This window comes from Phoxinus phoxinus, assembly GCF_949152265.1.
Source record: "Phoxinus phoxinus genome assembly, chromosome: 4".
Lineage (NCBI taxonomy): Eukaryota > Metazoa > Chordata > Actinopteri > Cypriniformes > Leuciscidae > Phoxinus > Phoxinus phoxinus.
The window spans coordinates 30,759,745-30,779,720 of record NC_136879.1 but is presented as its reverse complement, the minus strand read 5'-3'; the positions used below and the strand labels follow the sequence as shown (position 1 = coordinate 30,779,720).

Below are 19,976 nucleotides of genomic sequence, written 5' to 3'. Positions count from 1 at the left end.
AATAAAAATATCTAAAAAAAGTGAGACATTGTGGCTTGATTTCTTTTATTAATATTCATTTTGCAGGACCAAAATAACATTATGCACAGTGAGGAGCCTATAGGTTACAAGCTTCACATATTAGAAACATACAATGATAAAAAAAAAAAAACATTTTTTAATGGCTCATCGAGGTTGTTTCAGATCAACACCTGCAAATGACCACTAGGTGTCACCGTGGAGACGGGTGTCGGATTGATTCGAAGCCTCGAAACAATATGGCCCATTTGCTTCAACTGTTTCATTGCTTCACGAAGCCTCGATCTGCCCACCACTAGCTATTAAACAGATAGGTGAATTAAACGTGTCGTTCAAATCTTTTAAGTTGTAGCACTTGTGATACCGCGTCGTAGGTCACATGATAACGTCAACATGGCAGATGTCCGGTTCGCATTCATACTTAACGAGATTTGGCTATAAAGTACCTACTCTTTTTGCGCTCGTTAAGTAAGTACTTATTGAAATTAAGTACCTACTCATTGAGTATGCGGTTTGAAACGCAGCCATAGTCTATTACCCATGTGCTACCAATATGTCAGAGCGCCCCCAATGGAAAAATATGTAATTGCATTAAAATGGCTCCTACAGTTGCCACAGCATGTAGCTACTACACATTCAATAATTAAACTAGCTCACCATAACTTGTTTTCATCACTTTTATTAATCATATGCCACTTTTATTAATCATATGCATTGTGAATTGAATAGTCATGTTCTCAAGAGACATGTCCAAAAATTTATGAGAATTTGGGGGGTTGTACTAATTTGGGATGATATTGGAAATAATTTTGCACAGGATAAATAATTACCATTGTAATATTAAGCATTATATAGTTCAAACATCTTTATCCAAGCTGAATAAGCTTCAGCAACTTCATTCACAGTGAAAGGAGTACTCGGCCTCTGACTGATCACCTGAAAGAAAAAGATGTTCACATTCATACAACAATTGAAACCTGTACATGGAATAAATCTAAATAAACAATGTGCATCACATGTTAAAAACATTCAGCACTGGCATATTAAATCTTACTTGTTTGGTAGTAATCGTACACTTTGACCACAGCTGGCTTGAGATTCTTCACTGGAAGAATCTGTTTCATTTTTATCTGGTAATTCATTGGAATATTTTGTGGGATCTGCAGGAGGAAACAAACACATTAGTCATGGACATTATGGATAAAAGTTTTATGAATCGACCTAATGATTTAAAATAATATGAATGTTGCTGTTCTCTCACCTCCTTCAAATACACAATGACATGATCATCTTTAGAATCAACCCGTTCCACAAGTGGTGCGTATGTTCTGGAAGAAGTTCCAAGCTGTGGGGAAAAAGTGCTGGTTAATTTCTATATAGAGAACTCTAGAAATTTTACAAATGTTGTTATGAATCACTCAAAAGCACCATTGATGTATCAGCTGTGAATCCAGATAAGAGTTTAATATCCACAATGACCATATTAGTATTTTCCTGTAGACCATCGTATCTGGAAAAGAGCAAATTAAGAAGTTTGGTTCTTAAATGCCTCGTATAAATTCATAAATAAGCGAGAACAAAAGCCAGTATAATTAACAAGACATACAGAGTTTATCACTCAAATCTCTCATGTGTCAATAATAAAAATGTTTTCTTGTTTCTTAAGTTAGTTTAGTGTTGCAGTTTTAACTGCTGAGATATGCCTTTTCAGTTTATATTGCTTTTGTGTTTATTAAGATGTAAAAAAAAATCAGTAAAGACTTATTTGTTAGTTAATTTTAAGTTATAATCATGTATTTTGACTTGAATAAAAATCTTACTTAACAGTGAAGTTCAAAATGAAATTTTTTCCTAACGTTTTGCAATCTCCCTCAATCTTAGCGTCAATGCTCAATGTTTTAGCTTCAGTAGGAGTGGGAATATTGTAGAACTGAGCCATCTGAGAGAGTCAACACAAAAAATAAATTAATGAACCATCTCACAGCAGACTAACCACAATGCCAAGAGAGAAAGTGAGTGTGAGTAAATGAAGCTGAACGCACTACAGACCTGCACAGACACACAGGTTGAGCCCTTCACTTCAATGCTGTAATTGGCTGGAACGGTCTGCAGCTGCTTCTCCTGGTACAGTAACTTGTTGTCCTGATTGACATCAAAGTGGTGAGTGTCTCCTGCTGACTGTACAGTCACTGTGCTGGAGCCGGCAGAGCTGAACACTTTGGTGGCGTACAAAGACAGAGCCTGAAGAGCCACCACTGTGTCCTGGGAAATAAATGTGTTCAGTAATGTCACTTTACTCATTCACACCGGTAATAATGTGTTTGATTGGAGGAGTTTGAGTAACCTGTGTGGAGGAGAATCCTCCATAGGCATTCTGCTGCTTCACAAGCCAGCTGACAATCCTGTTAGCATAGCCCAGATCAGCTGTAGTGACTGAATCTGCAGAGAGAACAGCTAGCAGCACATATGAGCTGATCTCCACTGCCAGAGAATCAGAGTCATCAGCAGATGCAGACTGAGACCAGTGGAGATCAGACCCTTGAGGACAGAAGACACACGCGTAACTCAATGAGCATGATAAAAAAATTAATAGGACAACCATAAAAGAAAACAGAAAGTCATCAGAAACAAACCTCTTACCGTCTGAAATAGCAACATCCTCCAGTTTCTTGAAAAGCTGCTGTCGAGTGTCCGTGTCTTTAGCCAGACTGAAAGTGTAGGCGAGCAGAGCAGTGGTGTAAATGTTTTTGACATCCTCAATGACGGACCTCAAGCATGACAAACCTTTACTGACGACAGGATCCTGTGACAAAAACAAAAACAGACACTGTGAGTGTCATTTTTCTATGAGTTTATACTGTGTTTCCTGAAGATGAACTTACTGTGACTGGAGTTTCCAGTTCAAGCAATGATGCAGTAATGTAGGCAGTCATGGTTACATTATCTTTCACTCCACCCTGGAATATATGAGAAATGAAGGATAAATAAAGCAACACTCAAACTACTAAAGGAAAGTTCAACTAGACAAACTTTGATGTTGACTTGAGAACAACTAAATGTTTTTTTTTTTTAAACTTCAACATTTACAGGTCTTAGACTCCAGGTTTTCTAGATAATTACTAGACCCCTCCTTGAACTGCCACCTTAACGTGGTGGAGGGGTTTGAGTACCCGAATGACCCTAGGAGCTATGTTGTCCGGGGCTATATGCCCCTGGTAGGGTCTCCCAAGGCAAACAGGTCCTAGGCGACAGGTCAGACTAAGAGTGGTTAAAAAAAAAACATTATGAAGAAAAATAAATCGAGGACCGTGATGTCGTCTGGTATGGAGCAGCCGGGGCCCTACCCTGGAGCCAGGCCCGGGGTTGGGGCTCGTATGCGAGCGCCTGGTGGCCGAGCCTCCCCCCACGGGGTCCGGCCGGGCTCAGCCCGAAGAAGCGACATGGGGCCGCCTTCCCGTGGGCTCACCACCTGCAGGAGGGGCCATAAGGGGCCGGTGCTGAGAGGATTGGGCGGCAGTCGAAGGCGGGGGCCTCGACAACCCGATCCCTGGACACGGAAACTAGCTCTAGGGACGTGGAACGTCACCTCGCTGGCGGGGAAGGAGCCTGAGATTGTGCGTGAGGTTGAGAGGTTCCAACTAGAGATAGTTGGTATCACCTCTACGCATGGCTTAGGCTCTGGAACCACACTCCTTGAGAGAGGATGGACTCTTCACCACTCTGGAGTTGCCCATGGTAAGAGGCGGCAGGCTGGAGTGGGTTTGTTTATAGCCCCCCAGCTCAGCCGCCATGTGTTGGAGTTTACCCCGGTGAACGAGAGGGTCGTTTCCCTGCGCCTACGGGTTGGGGATAGGTCTCTCACTGTCGTGTGTGCCTACGGGCCAAACGGCAGTGCAGAGTACCCGGCCTTCTTGGAGTCTCTGGGAGGGGTGCTGGAAAGTGCTCCGACTGGAGACTCTGTCGTTCTACTGGGGGACTTCAACGCCCACGTGGGCAACGACAGTGTTACCTGGAGGGGCGTGATTGGGAGGAACGGCCCCTCTAATCTGAACAACGAGCAGTGTTCAGTTATTGGACTTCTGTGCTAGTTACAGTTTGTCCATAACGAACACCATGTTAAAGCATAAGGGTGTCCATCAGTACACGTGGCACCAGGACACCCTAGGCCGTAGGTCGATGATCGACTTTGTGGTCGTTTCATCTGACCTGCGGCCGTATGTCTTGGACACTCGAGTAAAGAGAGGGTTGGAGCTGTCAACTGATCACCACCTGGTGGTGAGTTGGATCCGATGGCGGAAGAGGAAGCTGGACAGACCGAGTCTCCTGTCAGAGAGATCTTCAACTCCCACCTCCGGCGGAGCTTCGACCGGATCCCGAGGGAGGCTGGTGATATTGAGTCCGAGTGGACCATGTTCTCCACCTCCATCGTCGAAGCGGCCACTCGGAACTGTGGCCGTAAGGTCTCCAGTGCCTGTCGAGGCGGCAATCCTCGAACCCGGTGGTGGACACCGGAAGTAAGGGATGCCGTCAAGCTGAAGAAGGAGTCCTATCGGGCCTGGTTGGCTTGTGGGACTCCTGAGGCAGCTGACGGGTACCGGCAGGCCAAGCGAACTGCAGCCCGGGTGGTTGTGGAGGCAAAAACTCAGCCTGGGAGGAGTTCGGTGAGGCCATGGAAAAGGACTATCGGCTGGCCTCGAAGAGATTCTGGCAAACCGTCCGGCGACTCAGGAGAGGGAAGCAGTGCCCTACGACCGCTGTCTACAGTGGAGTCGGGGACAGTGCCTCTGGGATGGCAGACCGGGGTGGTGGTCCCTCTTTTTAAGAAGGGGGACCGGAGGGTGTGTTCCAACTACAGGGGGATCACACTTCTCAGCCTCCCTGGGAAAGTCTATGCTAGGGTACTGGAGAGGAGAATACGGCCGATAGTAGAACCTCGGATTCAGGAGGAACAGTGCGGTTTTCGTCCGGGCCGTGGAACACTGGACCAGCTCTATACCCTCTAAAGGGTGCTGGAGGGTTCATGGGAGTTTGCCCAACCAATCCACATGTGCTTTGTGGATTTGGAGAAGGCATTCGACTGTGTCCCTCGTGGCGGCCTCTGGAGGGTGCTCCGGGAGTATGGGGTCCGGGGTCCTTTGCTAAGGGCTGTCCGGTCCCTGTACGACCGAAGCAGGAGCTTGGTTCGCATTGCCGGCAGTAAGTCAGACTTCTTACCGGTGCATGTTGGACTCCGGCAGGGCTGCCCTTTGTCGCTGGTTCGGTTCATAATTTTTATGGACAGAATTTCTAGGCGCAGTCAGGGGCGGAGGGTGTCTGGTTTGGGAACAACACGATTTTGTCTCTGCTCTTTGATGTTGTCGTGTTGGCCCCTTCAGACCAGGAACTTCAGCATGCACTAGGACGGTTTGCAGCTGAGTGTGAAGCGGCTGGGATGAGAATCAACACCTCCAAATCCGAGGCCATGGTCCTTAGTCGGAAAAAGGTGGCTTGCCTACTTCAGGTTGGTGGAGAGTTCCTGCCTCAAGTGGAGGAGTTCAAATATCTTGGGGTTTTGTTCACGAGTGAGGGAAGGATGGAACGGGAGATTGACAGACGGATCGGTGCAGCTTCTGCAGTAATGCGGTCGATGTACCGGTCTGTCGTGGTGAAGAAAGAGCTGAGCCGCAAGGCAAAAGGAATCTACGTTCCTACTCTCACCTATGGTCATGAGCTTTGGGTCATGACGAAAGGACAAGATCCCGGATACAGGCGGCCGAAATGAGCTTTCTCCGCAGGGTGGCTGGGCGATCCCTTAAAGATAGGGTGAGAAGCTCGGTCACTCGGGAGGAGCTCAGAGTAGAGCCGCTGCTCCTCCACATCGAGAGGGGTCAGCTGAGGTGGCTCGGCCATCTGTTCCGGATGCCTCCTGGACGCCTTCCCGGGAAGGTGTTCCGGGCGCGTCCCACCAGGAGGAGACCCCGGGGAAGACCTAGGACACGCTGGAGAGACTATGTCTCCCGGCTGGCCTGGGAATGCCTCGGTGTCCCCCCGGAAGAGCTGGAGGAAGTGGCTAGGGAGAGGGAAGTCTGGGCATCTCTGCTTAGACTGCTGCCCCCGCGACCCGGCCCCAGATAAGCGGAAGAAGATGGATGGATGGATGGATTTCTAGGTGGTTCCTGTGGCGTTCTATATAGATAGAGAGATATAGATACTGTAGATGGAAGTTGACAGACCTTCATTCTGTTGTTGAACAGTCTTCCCTGCTGGATAAAACAGCCGTCTGAATCCTGTCTGCTTATTAACCAATTCTTTGCACCCTGAATAATTTCTGGATCAATAAATATGTATTTCTGTGCTCTGCCAAAAGACCTCAGCACAAAGGCAGTCAACCTGGTGGTGTGGAAGATATAATAATAAATAAAATAAATCATCAGGTTTTTTAAATTTCATTCATCATAAATATAAAAAAAAACAAATAATTTGAACTGAGAGATACATTTTTAAATGTGTTTTTTCATACCATCCTTTTCGGTTTATTATTTAAGATTACTTTAATATTATTTCTGTTTAACAAAAGTAATAGTGAAATATATTTACCATGTATTCCCATCGCCATAACCAAATGTGCTGTATGATCCATCAAAATGCTTGTAGTTCATTTGTCTCTGGTATCCTGTTTAGTGTAATAATGGTTAACACTTCAACAGTTTGTTTGGGTTGATTCAATGTGTCAGACATTCAGGTGTGTTGAAAACTGTATAATTTGGCAGTACTTTTTCAATATTTCCTTGACATGATTTATGTCTCTCACCGCTCTTCAGGAAGCCTGTGGCTCTCTCTCGGATGGCTGAGGTGAGCTGCTCGGTGTTCTCCAGATACTGCAGAATGTAAATATTGGGAGAAAGAACCGCCATGTTTTGCTCTCCACAGCCGTACGGCATCCGTAATAATCCGTGAAGATTCCTCAGTGCACGACCCAATATGTCTCCTATAAACCATACACAAATGAAACTCACTATATTTTATAAGTCCAAACCCAATCTCCTCATTTCTGCTTGTATTTGTAAGTGTTACCAATGACTGAAACAGAGGATCTGGCTGATCCCTCTATCACATCTTTAGGGAGAGTCAGAGCCACTTCCTCTGAGAGACTGTCACCTACAAACCAGACAGACAGAAACATATATCAGAGATCAGTAGAGTGATGTTATAAAATGAACATTCTAATATGTAACTACTGAGATAAATCAGACACAATTATTTGTTATAGTTAACAAATAATATTTAAAACTCACTCTGGGATCTGTGGTCCCATCCCCCAACAAGGGCCAGAAGGGTATTTGGTTATCATGACTACGATCAGATAAGTTGGCAATAGGTCCTACAGACATTGAAACAGACTTTCCTGCATTCATTTATCGATCAGGTTTATTTTAGTTCTTAATTGTTACTATATCTTATCTTGAGTCCTCTTGTATGTTCCTGCCCTGTATCCTAAGTCCCCTGACCACTGACTCGTGTCGTATGTGCCTGGCAGCCTGACTGGTGCAACTATCAAACTCCTGTTTCAAGCTTCTGGTTCTGTGAGCCTCTACCTAGCGGCAAGACTGGTGCAACATCTCAGATCTACATTGAGTTACGAGGTCCTTTGTTCCTGCCTGGTCTTTGATTTGAAGCTGCCTTTATCCAACGCGTCATCACCATCTTACTGTCACCTCAGTGGTCCCCCATCCTGCCTGTCATGTCGTCCGCCCGGCCCTACTGTTGAACTGTGATTCACGCTTCACTGTCCCTGCTGTCTCTAGTCTTCATTGTTGTCTCATTTGTTGTCCAGCTGCTGGACTTATAAATTGTTGTCTCATACTAATTTTCATGAAGTTAAAGTTTGTGTTTATAAGATAAAGAGCCAACTAGTCTTTTATATACCAAACATATTGACAGTCAACATTCGTGTCAGTTGAAAAAGCTCCACTGCTTGTTCTAACATTATTGGTGCTTATACACCAAAATTTATGAAATATTTGCAGACTAACCATTTGGACACAGTAACCAGCTTTGAGTCTCTGTCTTTTCAGTTCCTTCCGCCTGCAGCATAAAACAATCACATCAACACATCATACTGACATAAGCAGCATTACACCGTGTCCTAGCGACACGCGATTAAAAGGTATCTTTTCCATGTTAATCAGAGTTTTTGTCCTAACCAGCCGCGACACGCGACGATTCCATTTTAGAAACGGTTTCTATTTTTCTGCGACGTCACGCTGGAACAACAAACACAAAGTGTGGCAATGATAATCTCAGGTACTGTTTATGTGCTTTATTTAATGTAAAAAGTGTGTAATGTGACTAAATATTATTTAGTGTTCCCAGCTTTGTAGCTGTAAAGGCAATGATGGATAATTCACCTCAGATCTTGAAATGAAACAAATGGAAACAAGACCGTTCAAGCTGTAAAGAAACATGTATTATTTGACAGGTTGTTTGAATAACTCAGTAGCCTATGTATTTGAATTTGATTATGAAGCCTCCTTATCCATTTTCTTGCGATTGCCGTCAAGATTACTCTCTGGTGCTGTGCACTTGCCGCGAGAGCCCGCCCACACGCTGTTCTGATTGGCTGTGGGTTTTGATTGATTTGTACGCATCTCGCAGTCACGTTGCGTCTAGTGTGGACAGACAAATTATTTCTCGCTGGACCTTATCGCATCACGTCTGGTTAGGACACGGTGTTATGATAAAGGGAAAATTACATCTATGAGACATTTGACGTGCGCTGACCTGTACAAGCAGACTTCGTGTGACCGTGTCAATGCGTCCTCTCTCTGGGACGCTCACAATCTCATTGTCACACACAGTCTGGGACGCCTCTGCCTCTGCACTGACAGTAATATTCAAGAGTCCTAAAACATAAGACATATATGTGAAGAAACAACAGATACAAACACTGAGAAACAATGATTCAGACTGGAAAACTCACCAAGAACAGAAGGAGTGAGGATCCATTTAAAGGTTTTCCTTCCATTAGCACATAGACAGGAAGAATACTGATCATCAGAGGAGGCTTTGAGAGTGTAGTCTGAGGACGGAGCTGGAGTCACTTTAACCTGTCAATCAACCACACATGATTAGAGGCATATTTGATATGATTTGATTAGACTGAGTCTGAAATCTCACCATGATGCACTTGGACAGATAGTTGAAGACAGTGGCCTTCAGCTCAAAGATCTCCCCACGGATGATGGAGTAAGGCAGAGAGAGCTCCAGGAAGAAGGGCTGGAAAACTGTCAGCTGAGCAGGAGGAGCGAGACCCAGACCTTCAGAGGACAGACAGAAGACCTCCGTCTCCCAAGAGGTGATGGTGTCAGGAACCGTGACAGGAACCTGAGCTGATCCAGAGTCTCTGCGGAGGAATTACAACAATAGGCATATTTGATTCTGACTGCCATTTTTCCTGCATTAAATAACAACATTCAGCACACGGATGATAAAATAACTGGATTCAGAATCTGCAAAGCAAGCAAGGTATTTTCTGTCCTGTGGGTGTGATGGGAGATAATGTATTAAGTAATAAGATAAAAATGATGTTAAATGTACTGATTACGCTTCACATACCCCACTTCAGCAAGTTCCCAGATCCACGTTTCTGGAAAGACGGTCCGAATCGTCACTGCTGGAGAATGTCTGTCATTTGCACCAGAACCAGCCATTGCAAAAGCTATCATTGAATTTGGAACACCGTCATACATCACTGGAAAAAAAGTGATATTTTGTAGTTTTAAGTGATATGTATGTGAAAAGCAAAATAACCAACTCTATATAGAGTCATAAGTGAACAGAAAACAGAAAGCAGATCATTATTTTCATACACATTATTTTATTTTCATATACAGATTTATTTTTGTGTTGTCAGAGTTCCCTTTCAAATGGGAGCTCGCGCTCCGTCCCCTAGGGTTCGCTATGGGGAATGCCTCCGGCATGACAGGTGTCTGAAGCGTGAGTCTAAACATGACAATGAACTTGACATTTGCAGGTGGCCGGCCTATGACGTCACCAAAGATGAAACCGTGAGTATAAAAGTGCACCTGTGAAATACGTCATCCTCTTTCTTGTCTTCAGGAGACCGCGGGTGCTTCTCAATTCTTATTTGTGCATCCTCGTTTCCTTTCCTCGCGGAGCAATTAGAGAATCGAGATGTCCTTCAAGATGGCTGATCTCAATCGGTTTCCAGGTCATAGGATGGAGGACGGAGGAGCGAGGAGACGAGGAGGGATATTGAGAAGCACCCTGTCTGTTTGAGTTTGTCTTAATAAAAAGCCAAAGCTATGGCTTGCACTAGCACCATGAGTTTCAAGAAGTGTGTTCCTCCATATCAGCGTTTCCTGACACCTGATGACACACGTGTTACTGTATGTGTTATGTGCATGGGCAAGGAGCATGCAACCTCAGTCCTTGAGGGGGCTGTTTGCGTGCATTGCCAATGCTTTCCTATGAGGAAGCTTCGCTCTCGTTTGTCCCTTTTCTCGAGGGAATCGGGACATGACCCGCTGCAGCTGAGGAGAGTAGGAGACTGAGATTGTGGGGCTCACAGATGGACGAGCAATTTGTGAATTGCCGACGAGTTTGAGGAAGGTATGAATATCTCTCATTCGTCGGCAGCAGGCGAAAGCGAGCTGCTGGATTATGTGTTATCCCTCACATCATCACCTCAAGCCAAGATGAGCAGGATGAGGGTGTTGAGATCGAGGATGTCTCTGAGCACTCTCAGCCCACCTGCCCCGCATATGATGAGCTGCTGGATGTTATGTCTCACGCCACGGAGAGATTTGATCTGCCGTGGAAGAGCGAGAAGCGCGAGCTCCCTCGCAGCCGCCTCGATGAACGCTTCCTGTTGGGACATAACCATCCAGCTCATATGAGTCTTCCCTTTCTCCCAGATCTTTACACTGAGGTGCGGAGATCTGGGGAAAGACATTGTATGGGACATGTGAATGTCTTTTAGTTATTCCACATGTTTTGACGCGTTTCTTCTTGTCTTGTATTCACAACTCGAAGTCCATAGTTCCTTTATCACTGTTTATTCTTCCAAGTCAATAAAGAATCACATTCCTTACATACAGCGTAATCCTCTTGCGCAGCGATGTCTTCTCAACAACTTATTTGTAGAGATACTATACTTGTAGGCAATTTATGCTATATTACAATAAATGGTCAAAAGCTTTGTGTTCTCCCACTGTGTCTGCACTTATTGCTTGTGCGTAAAAACTTTTTACGTGCGCTACAAAAAAGACGTCACTGAACATGCGCGGTAAGAACAAATAATATATTATATAATATAAACCAAAGAAATATATTCAACAGTAAATGACTAATTAACAGTCATTAATTATATGAAATTTACGTAATACAAATATGAAAATATAAATGTTTAAATATGATATATGGCTCTTACAGCCATATTCTGCTCGCATCCATCATTCACAGGTGAACTATACTGAAGTGGAAGGGATACAGGAATGTTTTATGCGTCAATGCCTCAGTTTGAAGAGACGCTGGCCAGCTATCTCTCGGTAGGTGAGGCATCCACATTGAAGGCGCTGTTTCTGCCACATTACATCACGGCTGAATGGCAGATCATATGCGGCAGCGGGTCAGGCTCGGGCGGCTTTGCACACAATGGCCGTGCTGCAAGCCTACTAGGCTGACCTGCTGAAGGACATGAACCAGGACCAGGGGCTCCCCCCTGAGGCGGTGAAGGTGCTGCGCAGTACCAAAGATTTGGCTCTCCTTTCTATTGGTTAAATAGAAAGCATTCCGTCCTTCGGATGAGACGTTAAACCGAGGTCCTCTGTGGTCATTAAAAATCCCAGGATGTCCTTCGAAAAGAATAGGGGTGTAACCCTGGCATCCTGGACAAAATATGCCCAGTGGCCACTGTCCATCATGGCCTCCTAATCATCCTCATATACTGATTGGCTTTATCACTGTCTCCTCTCCACCAGTAAGCTGGTGTGTGGTGGGCGTTCTGGCGCAATATGGCTGCCGTCGCATCATCCAAGTGGATGCTGCACATTGGTGGTGGTTGAGGAGATTCCCCCTCTTCTATGTAAAGCACTTTGAGGTCTCAAAAAGTGTTATATAAATGTAACAAATTATTATTATTTATTATTATTATTAAATATTTGTAAAACCCACATACAGATGTAAAAGATGACCAATAGCATTAATTTTATAAAACAATGACAAAATATAGAGATATTCAACGTTTCTTCCCAACAGCTAAATTATCTATTCTTATTTGTAGTATTTATTTTTAATTGTTTTTTGGAATTTTATAATTTTCCACGGCACACCTGACACTAGTGGCTCAGTGGTTGGAAACACTGCTTCAGACAACTGTCATGGCCGGAGGCAATCCCCATAGCGACCCATAGGGGACGCAGCGTCTCATTCCCGATTCTCAGGGAACCATGGTTACATGCGTAACATGGGCCCTGTCCCAAATGGCACCCAAAGCACTCGCAGTCTTCCTCTGAGTCCACACTTTTGTGACGTAGCGGCACTTTGACTGTCGGGAAGAAGTCTGCTGCGGAGCCCGCATCAGTGCGGGCTCGGCAAAAGTGCGCATCGAGGGCGCAAATCAACCGCAAAGGGGGCGCTCGCGAGAGCTAAAATTACAAAAGGGATACCCTACGCCTAGTGTCTCAGGGACTTCACGGACACGCATTGTAAGTCCACAAGACCAAGCACAAGTGCATATGAAGTGTGGGACAGGGGACAGGGCCTGAGACGTTTTCTAGTTTCAGTTTATTTCGTTTTTATTTTAGGGCTGCCAAAGTTAATGTGTTAATTTAAATTTGCTAAATTTATATAGTTAAGTTTTTTTATCAATAATAACACTGAGTCAAAGTTAACTAATGACCCCGGAACAGGTTTTCTACATCACTATAATTGTGGAATTGTACAAATTGTAAGAGTTCCACAATTTCACAAATTTCGCATATTTAAAAAAAATATATATTTCATAACAAGCACCTACATATTAAAACATAACAGCTTGGATTGTAATAACAGTACATGTACCTATACCATGGTATCGGTGATACATCAAGCCTCTGTATGACAGACACTGAGGGTCTCGCACAACCAAATTTGTTGCCATTTTCAATCCCACTCTCTGTCAAATGATAATGATGAACCACAATAAAAGTCATGAAAATACAAATTACTTGTCAGTATAATCCAGAGAACATTTTTATTAATTTACTTGCACATGTGCAGTAAATACTGTACTCTCCCAATCATTATCTAGTGCACTGCCACACATATAATCCCCGTTACCTTTAAGGATTTATAGGTGTTGTCAGTCGGCACGGCTCGACGGGGTCTCACATGCAGACACTCCTGCTCTTCTTCAACAGTATAAGGATAATCTGACCCCGACTGCACTGGCAGCAAGTTGAAGACCTGTGACGGGACCACGTTCACACACTATCAGTATGATATCTAAATAATTCATGTATTTTCAAAAAAACTTTAATTCCTTTTTGGTGAGAAAAGAATGAAGATTAATGTTAAATCTCCTGAGATTGGGATGTCAGCTTAAACACTGATGGATCATAGTATGAACTAATGTATGTTATCACACTGTAGATTCCCACTATGAAGACGCAGTTAATCAATACCGAATCTTAAAGCATCTACACCTTGTCAGCATCCAGACGTTTTCCTGACTTCAGGATCAGGACGCTCTGATCTACAGCACTGAGGCCGCACAGTGAACCAGGCTGAGCTGAGAGCTGGAGAGTGTTTTCCTCACCAGGAACCGCTTTAGCAGGAGAAAACTGCAGAGACACCTGTGACATACAGTGAATAGGGTTTATTTGAAAATTAATAGTCAGTAATAAAGTTTAAAGAGGTTCATTTCTAAAGCTACAATACATACTGTACCTTGTTTTTGAAACACTTTTCAATGTCAAAGTTTTTGCTACTAGCAACAACAGTTTCACTGGGCAGAACACAGTATGCCAGAATCTGCAGTACAGGAGCCAGATCGGAACCAACAGACAGTTTGAACGACATTGTGCCACTTGATCCATTAGAAGACTTCACTTCAATCTTCTCATATCCATGATGAACGATCACTCCTCTGGACAAGACCTGAAACAGACAGATGACAATCTAATAACAAACTGACTAGTGCAGCCTAATAATACTGTTAAACTAAAACATCTCTGTAATAATATAAATACTGCACATGTTCTCACCATATAGACAATGTCCGTTTTGAAGTCTTCAACAGTCTCTCCAATAATATAATACTTGATGGTGGCTGTAAACTCAGAGTCACACTTTAATGGTTGCTCAGTATTCTCTATAATCAGTTCACTTAGTGTTGGGGTGTATGGAGTGGCAGGCTGGAAGAGCTGAACTGTTTTTTCTTCAATAGAGAAGTAAGGCTTGTTGTGGCCATAATAATGGCCCTCTTGAGAGACACTTGCCTGGATAACAAAGAATCAGCAATACGGTAACTACTAACTCATGCAATAGAAGTCTTCAGGGAACACAAAAGAAAAATAAGTGAACACAAATCTCTCTTACAATCAGCTTAATATCACTTTTAGAATGACTGGATGTATTAAAAGAGAAGCTGGCCAGTCCATCGCTGTCTGTAGTGAGATTTAGGAGCAGTTTTGGGGACCAAGTGTAACCCTCCATAAGATAAACCTCTTTGTTTTGAATTGGTGCGCCTTTGAAATTTGAGAGTTTGATCTGTTAAAAATAAGATTTTGAAGGAATAAATAAATAAATAATTCTGTACAAATAAATGTTTTTAAACTGAGACACACTGATTTTATACTTACTTTTCCTTCTATAACTGATCCATGTTCATATGTTTTGGGCAGCTCAGTAAATGTGGCTTTACCAATTTCATAAGTGAGAGTTACAGATTCAGATTTTGTCATGGTGATCTCTGTAAACAGTAAAAACACCAAAATAAATATTATTTAAGTAAAATAAGAGTAAAACATACAAAATGAGAAATTCAAGAAATGTAGGTAATGGGATCTGACCAAATCCAGCAGCTCACCTGTTCCTTCTTCTGTAACCATTGCCTCAACACGAAGAGAATTCTCCAGCCTATCCTTTAGTGTGGCGTTTAAAAAGACTGATGTATCTAAGGTATGGATGGCACAGCCTGTCTTTTTCATCTAATTATGAATGAACACAAATATAGCATATTAACTAAAGAGTTGTTTAATTGGATAAGTGGAGGAAAGTAAAGATGCAATTACTTGTACTGTGTTTCAACCCACATACCTCAATGGTTTCCTCTAAACACACTGGATTGGTGTAATAGTAGGACAAATTATTACGACACACTTTCACCCATAATTTACCAGGTACAGGCTGTCCATAAGTGTATCTGTGAAAAGGTACAATTAACTGATCTACAAACCAGGGTTGAGTTAAGCAACTAATATATTAGGATAGGGATTACAGTAAATAACTGACCCCAAAGTAAAAACTATTTAAAGAATACAATTAACAATTAAATCAAAGTGACTTAATTGTGCCAAGAATGGAAGAATGCTCTCTTATTATATACAGTATATATATTTTTTAAATGCTGTATTTCCAACAAATAGCATGTGGGTAACTTCCATATTACATCAGAAGAACATATCACATGCTATACTGCTCTCTTAATGCAGGAAATAAAATAAACCACTCACTTTCCGCAAACCTCAATTATCAGTTCCTCTTCTTCAACACTCACTTCGTTTGGCCTTTTTACAGTAACTTCAAACTTAGGCAAAACTAGAAGTCAGAAATTAGAGTAATTAGTAGTCAAATTAGATATTATTATACAAACATATTATTAAAACTCTTACCATCCAACATTGCAAATCTTTTGTTTTTATGACTTACCATATTTTTTCACCTCAAAATCATGTGGGATCATCCTGTCACCAATAAAGGCCTTCAGTTTGTACATGCCTTGACGGGCCTCTGGGTTTAATTCATAAGAGCGCTGCAAAAACCACCTTGTAGAAGAAACATTTGTCCATTGACCAATCCGATTACCTCTACTGTCCTGTTTAATACCAGAGACAATTCAGATATTCAGTTACAGTCAGCTACACATATCCTGACTATCAATGAAGAAATGTATAATTAGCCTACTGAAAATACAAAAATAGCAAATATAACAGAATTTCTATAGTGTTAATAAGATTTAAAAGGTGTGTTAGTTAAGACTGCACAGAAGGTTTTGTGTTCTTACCTCAAGAACCACTGTACTATACTGTAAAAGAGCAAATAGTAGTTAAAGATTAAAAGCCAAAAATGTGTTTATTTATTAAGCATCAACAATGCAAGAGAAAACAAGGGCAATAAAGATGCAAGATAAACATATCAAACCTGCTGATCAAGTGGTGCAAAGTGTGTATCCATGGTAACAACTCTGAAGTTCACTGTAAAATAGAAATGTGTATTTAAAAGAAAAACTCCACTTTTGACATCTTCAGCTCTTATGTTAGGGACAACGCTTACAGTCAGTATTTGACTGTAAATTACCGAGCTGTGTGTGAACGTAACCGTATTAAGGATCAAATGCAGAGCTGACAACTGTATTCTGCTGCTGTGTGAACATGTCTTTTGAGCCAAATTCTACTGTAGCTTGTTTTAGCCATAGTTATCTCTATTAACAGCTATTATCTCATATAAAGATCTATAGCAGGAGTGTCAAACTCCTGGAGGGCCACAGAGTTCAGTGCCAACCCTGCTTCAACGCACAGACCTGTAGATTTCAGATAAACCTGAAGGACTTTATTAGCTGGAGACCTGATCCTGACATTTAATTAAGTTTAAAGCTAAACTCTGCAGTGGCTCGTCAAGAACAACCCTGATATATATTATCTCTAGATTTCATATAAAATAAAGTCATTTAGATACTGTAATTAAACTATTTAGACTGAATATATGTTTAAATCTGAGGGGATTGTTCAAACACACACTAGATGACCTTGTCATCTTGTGTTTACAAAGCTGTTAAGATTTCAAAGCTACTCATCCTTATCTTCTTTCCTCAACTTTTCCTATGCTGCTCTTTTCAGTTTTCAAGTTTGTAAATTCATTGAACTTTTTACTTAATGCTCTTTTACCATCTGTCGGTTTGTGCAACATTTGTAATTTCTTATCATCAGCTCATTGCATGATCATAAACGTGCTTTACTTAATGTATTTGTGTTACATCAGCGGGGATCAAGGTTTAGATGTCAGTGACACCAGCATTATTTACTGAGGTTTAGCGTTTGAGACATTCAAAGCTCACCTGTCTGTCCTGGAATATAGATGGGTTTATCAGTCTGGATAAAGGTCAGAGGATGGTAAGGCTTGAACATGACTTTTCTCTCTTCATTCATCTTGAAAGTTTCTCCCTGCAGTTCGACCTTCATTTTCTGCACTGATTCTGCTTCGACCAGAGGAGCCTGATGAGAAATAATATACTGTATTTACAACCTGCCATCACAAAAACTAGATGCATCATGATGAAACAGATTTGATAATAATCATCATGTGTATGTTTTGATGGCAGACCTTGAAGTTAAAGCAGCGGTGAAACTCTTTCTCAGCTTTCTCCTGCAGCAGTAAAGTGCTCTGGTTACCATGAACCAGATAAATGTTCATGACAAGGCTTTCATTGGGCTTGAGAAGACTTGCACACAGTTTGGCCTCAGATCCAGACCCGATCACTGCAGGAAACGTCACCATGAAAGATCTGTTGAAAGATGATCATAGAATGTGGTTAGATACAATAAGAAACACATTTTTTTTTTAACTGGGAGTGAAAATAAATCAAGTTAATTTGCTAGATCAATTATTTGAGAAGTGAGAATACAAGAGCAAACTGTGTAATGATGAAGTCTGGTGAATTGTATGTTTATTCAGAACAATATTGCTCTTGAAAATAGGCCTACATTATCATTAATTATGAATGGTGTTATACAAGCCTTGCTTAAGTTGTCTTTCAAACAGCAAACTTATAATGTGCAACACAGATCAGTTCAATCAATAAAGAATTCAATCATCAAGACTTATCTTACACAACAACATATAGGCCATTTACGGTATTGTAGCAAGTCTAAAAAGACTGTTTATGTTCAATATCAGGTGCGATGCGATCTAAATGCATTCTTTCATGTGTTAATGTGTTCTGGTGACTGACTGTTCTTCTGAAGAACAAGCCTGCGCAGTTATGTGTGGGCTGGGGCTGGGGGAAAAGATATGTTTCAAGAAGTTAGATTCGCTGGCAAGAGCATCGGCCACACAGGTGCTAAAAGAGCATTAAAACTGTTAATTGAGTCAATAATTTTCTCCGATCTCTACAGTATTTTTTTGTAATAAGCTAGCTTGTGCATTAATATAGCTTTAGCTATAGAGGTGGAGCTGCGTTTAGATAAATAAAAAAAATCTAACTTACCTCAGACTCACAAAAAATAACCATATTCTTTCTGGAAATCGTTTAACGTACTTATAATCTTGAATTTATGTTAAGACACAATTTAATTTAATTATGAAAACATACATATTTTTGATTTTGACAGGGCCAGCAGAGAAGGCCCTGCTGGCCTAGCGGCACACCACTCTCCCAGCGGAGCAAAACACTTTCCTCAGCAGAAATTGTTAAAAACTTACGGCCCGGAGGTTTGTCCATCGACACAGATCAGGAGGAAAGAGAGCAGAAGGAGTCCTTTCCAACAGCAGCTAATATTCAGAGTCATGACGAGCGATCATCCAGGTCATGAGATGAACTGGACCGTCTCTTTTAAACCAGGGCCAGAGAATTAGTTATGTGGCGTTCGCGAATGAGTCGGATTTAGAACACCGGCTCTTGTAGGTGAATGGGAGCTGGCTCGCATATCTGAAGAGCCGACTCTATTAAAAAAATATAGCCTATAGAAATTAAATCATTATGTAATAATGAAATAATGGTTGATTTTAAAATTAATTGACTAATTCAAAGAACAACAAAAAAATAATTAGGCTATGTCTAAAGGCGCACACACATTCGTTTTGACTGTCTGATCAGCCTCACATTCTGTCCCTGTCAATCATACACGCGATGTCAACCTGTCAAATATACTGCATGAGGGAGGGCCGAGCCAAATAATCACACACACACACACACACACACACACACACACACACACACACACACACACACACACACACACACACACACACACACACACACACACACACACACACTATAGATACGGATAAATCGCTGATCGGGTGGATGACGTGACAAAAAATAATATTTTAATTCAATTTGGGCGGGTGGTAGTTAAACCAATCAAATGAAAAAAGTTTGCCACTAAGCAAACCTGCAAGCTGAGCCCAGATGTCAGTAGGAGGCCTAAACGTCTCATAGATGAGACTGCCTGGGTTATTTTGTTTCGATATTATATTTTAAAACAGCCAGTCATTGTAGCCTACTTGTGGAATAGGCATTTAAAAGAGAGGCAGATTATTGAGTGACTCAGAAATGACATCGGATGGCAGCGCAAGATGTTCAGAAGAACAAACATTTATTTTTTAAAGAGTCGTTTGTGAGTCAAAAGAGCCGACTCTTTTCAGTGAGCTGATTCAAATGAGCCGGCTCACGAAAAAGAACCGGAATGCCCAGGGCTGCGGGGGAGTAGCATATCTGCCTGCAAAACCGGAGGCTGAATTTTCAGGACCGCAGTTTTAGGACCGCATTTCTAGGACCCTAGGTTTTTAGTGACAACGCCACCTACCGAATTAGAGGACCAGCGAAGATGGATGACAATCAGAGTGTGAGTATCAAATGCGAATACATTTTTATCTGTTTAACTTTAAAAACAAGTGTGATGCATTTCATTGGAAAGTTAACGTAGCCAACGTTATGGTGATTTGCTAAATAGTCTTGAATGCATATAGCTGCTAAA

At 42.1% G+C, this 19,976-nt stretch overlaps 2 protein-coding genes across 4 annotated transcripts in view; both read right to left on the bottom strand.

Annotated features, from left to right (window-relative positions):
• Nucleotides 1-767: 767 nt before the first annotated feature.
• Nucleotides 768-19,976, bottom strand: part of LOC306997827 (alpha-2-macroglobulin-like protein 1) — a 55,892-nt gene continuing 36,683 nt past the window's right edge. The window contains exon 36 of the mRNA XM_079611338.1: nucleotides 768-898. The gene's annotated coding sequence lies outside the window, so the exon portion shown is untranslated. The remainder of the gene's footprint in view (nucleotides 899-19,976) is intronic.
• LOC306997832 (alpha-2-macroglobulin-like) lies at nucleotides 821-19,110 on the bottom strand. 3 transcript variants are annotated; one of them, XM_079611349.1, is made up of 34 exons: nucleotides 18,700-19,110; nucleotides 17,602-17,782; nucleotides 17,336-17,492; nucleotides 16,423-16,475; nucleotides 16,286-16,306; nucleotides 15,931-16,096; nucleotides 15,735-15,819; nucleotides 15,319-15,424; nucleotides 15,089-15,209; nucleotides 14,862-14,971; nucleotides 14,599-14,769; nucleotides 14,265-14,498; nucleotides 13,948-14,157; nucleotides 13,704-13,853; nucleotides 13,339-13,464; nucleotides 13,081-13,174; nucleotides 9,613-9,748; nucleotides 9,175-9,400; nucleotides 8,978-9,104; nucleotides 8,779-8,900; nucleotides 8,031-8,082; nucleotides 7,072-7,155; nucleotides 6,809-6,985; nucleotides 6,595-6,670; nucleotides 6,231-6,387; nucleotides 2,901-2,975; nucleotides 2,659-2,821; nucleotides 2,363-2,556; nucleotides 2,068-2,280; nucleotides 1,839-1,957; nucleotides 1,447-1,528; nucleotides 1,280-1,363; nucleotides 1,073-1,178; nucleotides 821-954 (listed from the first exon to the last, which is right to left on the bottom strand). In XM_079611349.1, the coding sequence occupies exons 1-34, from the start codon at nucleotides 18,783-18,785 to the stop codon at nucleotides 914-916; spliced, it is 4,305 nt and encodes a 1,434-aa protein (XP_079467475.1). In that variant the 5' UTR covers nucleotides 18,786-19,110; the 3' UTR covers nucleotides 821-913. The 3 variants fall into 3 exon arrangements, 2 of the variants coding, with proteins under 2 accessions (XP_079467475.1, XP_079467476.1); XM_079611350.1 differs by having other exon boundaries at nucleotides 13,087-13,174; nucleotides 18,700-18,891; XR_013797457.1 differs by lacking the exons at nucleotides 821-954; nucleotides 1,073-1,178; nucleotides 1,839-1,957 and having other exon boundaries at nucleotides 18,700-18,891.